Source organism: Belonocnema kinseyi, chromosome 7 (genome assembly GCF_010883055.1).
Source record: "Belonocnema kinseyi isolate 2016_QV_RU_SX_M_011 chromosome 7, B_treatae_v1, whole genome shotgun sequence".
NCBI lineage: Eukaryota > Metazoa > Arthropoda > Insecta > Hymenoptera > Cynipidae > Belonocnema > Belonocnema kinseyi.
This window is the reverse complement of record NC_046663.1, coordinates 91,015,672-91,018,662: the sequence shown is the minus strand read 5'-3', so window position 1 is coordinate 91,018,662 and position 2,991 is coordinate 91,015,672. Positions and strand designations below refer to the sequence as shown.

At 26.6% G+C, this 2,991-nt stretch overlaps 1 protein-coding gene across 1 annotated transcript in view; it reads left to right on the top strand.

Moving 5' to 3' along the window:
• LOC117176062 (regulation of nuclear pre-mRNA domain-containing protein 2) overlaps window positions 1-2,991 on the top strand; it is a 35,708-nt gene that overhangs the window by 18,001 nt on the left and 14,716 nt on the right. The window contains exon 6 of the mRNA XM_033366065.1: window positions 1,354-1,606. Coding sequence (XP_033221956.1) covers window positions 1,354-1,606 — 253 coding nt within the window. The remainder of the gene's footprint in view (window positions 1-1,353; window positions 1,607-2,991) is intronic.

Sequence of the window (2,991 nt, the reverse complement as noted above, 5' to 3'; positions counted from 1 at the left end):
TTTTTTAGTTTTAATTAGAAAAATGTTATTTTATTTGGCATAACGATATAATAAGTCGAAAACGGTTGATAAAACTATATAATACCTATCACTCCTGAAAATTTCAACGAAAAAAAGATAGCTGTTGTGACAAAATTACGTGGAAAAAACTTGACTAACTGGAAAAACCCCTATAATATAAAAAAATGGCAAAAAAGACAAGATTTTGAAAAAAAAATCAAAAATAGTTTTTATATCCCCCCCCCCCCAAAAATAACAAACAGGAAATTCATGCTGAGTAGACTACATTAGGATCTATTCCTAAAAATCGAAGGGAAAAAGGTGTAGTTTTTGAAAATATTTCTTTTTCTTATTATCTCATAATTGAAATAATTTGACTACTTTTTCTGTTTTCTAATTTTTTGTGAATTTAAAACCAGTGCAAGAAAATTGGACAAACTGATGAAATGGGAAAAACCCTTATGTCCAAAAAATTCCAATAATGGCACGGATCTATTATAAATATGAAAAAATCAAATTGTTCAAGTTCAATCTTTGGACTTTTTAAGGTGTTAGGATTTAAAAAGAAAAATTAGAACCTAAACATTATTTCAAATTAAACAAAAAACCTTTAAATGAACAAAATCTTTTAATGAAGGCACTTCAAATTCAAAATGCATTTAAACTATAAACTTTCCTCATTTACAAAAAATACAAGGTGATAAGTTTAAATTCGTAGAAAGAAATACTTTAGGCTTTGATTAGTTCTCACATTTAAGAGTGATCTAGGTATGGGCGTTCGCAAAATTTGAACTTAGTTGATTTTGAAATAATTAAAAGTATGTAGAAATTCGTGAAGTAAGAATTCATTTTAAAATATTTTCTTTATCTTTGCCATTTCATGTGATTATTCTTCATTAATGATATTTTCGCTTCCTCTCAAAGTCTCTACATTTTACCTTTTAAAGACCTGGAATTTGGAAATCAAACTTCTGTAGCAACCCTGGTGTAAGAAATTGAATTAAAAAGTTTAATTCAAGATTTCATCAACTGACTTATAACTTTAAAAAATTCTAGTTGGTTTAATAATTAATTTCATTTGTGCTAATTCAAGTTACTACGTATAGTAAAATAGTTTTTGGTGGCTTAAATATATACATATATTTTTTTGTAAGAAGTATAGCATTTGATCTAATCTTCATCTAAAACTTTTACTCTGTATTCCTTAAGATATTAATTTTTCGAAATTTCATGTGACTTAAGTCACTTATGCTACAATTGAAATTATTGAAAATTGAACAAAAAAATAAATAAAAATAAAAAATATATAAAAGAAACTAGTTAAAGTGTTATTTTCTTGTGTTTTTTTTTCAGCCAAAAATAGCATGAATCCTTCTTGGCCAGGTGATGAGGAAAAGGAAAAAGCCTGGGGAGAAGCGGGAAGTGATAGATGGGATTTGCATAATGAGACTGCGTGGACGAATAGCTCAATTAAGAATGAGGCTCCTTCCGAAACTCCGGAGTCACCACCTATTTACGAAAAAATAGGATTCAGGGATCCTATTGAATATAATGACTCTGAATCCCAAGAGCCTCTTCTCAGTAGTGTTGGTGATGTTGATCACAGGTGAGTAGAGAATTTTTAATAATTAGTACGGTTTTTGGCAAATTACTTTTTTGAATAACTAGTTACAGTTACTTGATAATGTAACTTAAAGTTACATAAAACAGGGTGTCCAACGTAGCTGGAAAACCTAGAATTGGCAGGGAATTTTTATATACCTGGAAAAGCTTTGAATATGCGTGTATTTTGTTTTAAATTTACCAGTTTGTTGGCAATATTTTATCTTTAATTCACAGAAAAGTCTTTGATAGTTTTTTTTTTTTTGTTAAATTAAACTGTTTTTTATTAAAAATTAAAATATTTTTTGATTGAAATTTCAGTTACTATATTTACCGTTCAAAATCCATATTTTTTGGTATAAAATTGTATTACTTGGTTAAAAGTTAAACCCTTTTGTTAAAAACTAATTTTTTTTATAAGATTCATAATTTTAATTGAAATTTAATCTATTTGGCTAACAACTGAGCTGTTTGTTTGAAAATTCATTTTTTCTTCGCCTAAAACTTAATTTTTGTATTGAAAATTTAATTATTGCAGTTTAAACTTGAACTATTTACTGAAAATTTACGTATTCAATTTTTTTTTGAAAAATGATCTTTTTAGTCTAAAAATCTTCTTGTTTTGAAAACAAAAATTTTCTTTGTCGAAAATACATCACTTTGTTTGAATATGTAACTATTTTAAAAAAATAGAACAGCTCCTTTTTTTTTTTGTTTGAAAATTGATATTTTAAGTTCAAAATGTAATTATTTAGTTTAAAAATGCATCTTTTTTGATTAAAATTTAACTATTACAGTTAAAGATTTGTCATTTTATTTAAAAATTGATCTTTTTTCATTCAAAATCCAACTCTGGTTGAAAAGTTGTCTTTCTTAGTTCAGAATACTTTTAGCTGAAAATTCATCTTTTTGGTTTAAAATTCAACTATTTTAGATAAAGATTTATCATTATAGTTGAAAATTCATCACTTTGGTTGAAAGTTAACTATTTTGTTGAAATTTGTTTGTTTCTCCGTTGAAAATAATTTTTTACTGCACATTTAATTATTCCATTTATGTTTAAAAAATTGATTTTGTTCGTTTGAAATTCAACTATTCGGTTTAAAATTGGTATTTTTTAATAAAAAATTCCCGTATTTTGTTGATAAATCGTGTTTGTTGGTAGAAAATTAATCTTTTTCTTTGAAAATCTCTCGGTGACGAAATATGTTGTTTTTTAGAGGAGATTAGATGATACGTATTTTTGCGACGTGTGACAAAAATTTTGTTTACTACTCTAGGAGCCAAGGGTAGACCTGTATGCCGTCATAGGTCCTGTCGATTACGATGTTGCATCTTATGTAGAATTTTCCGCTAATTCCGAAAATCGAGGGTGTTTCTTCGAGAAAT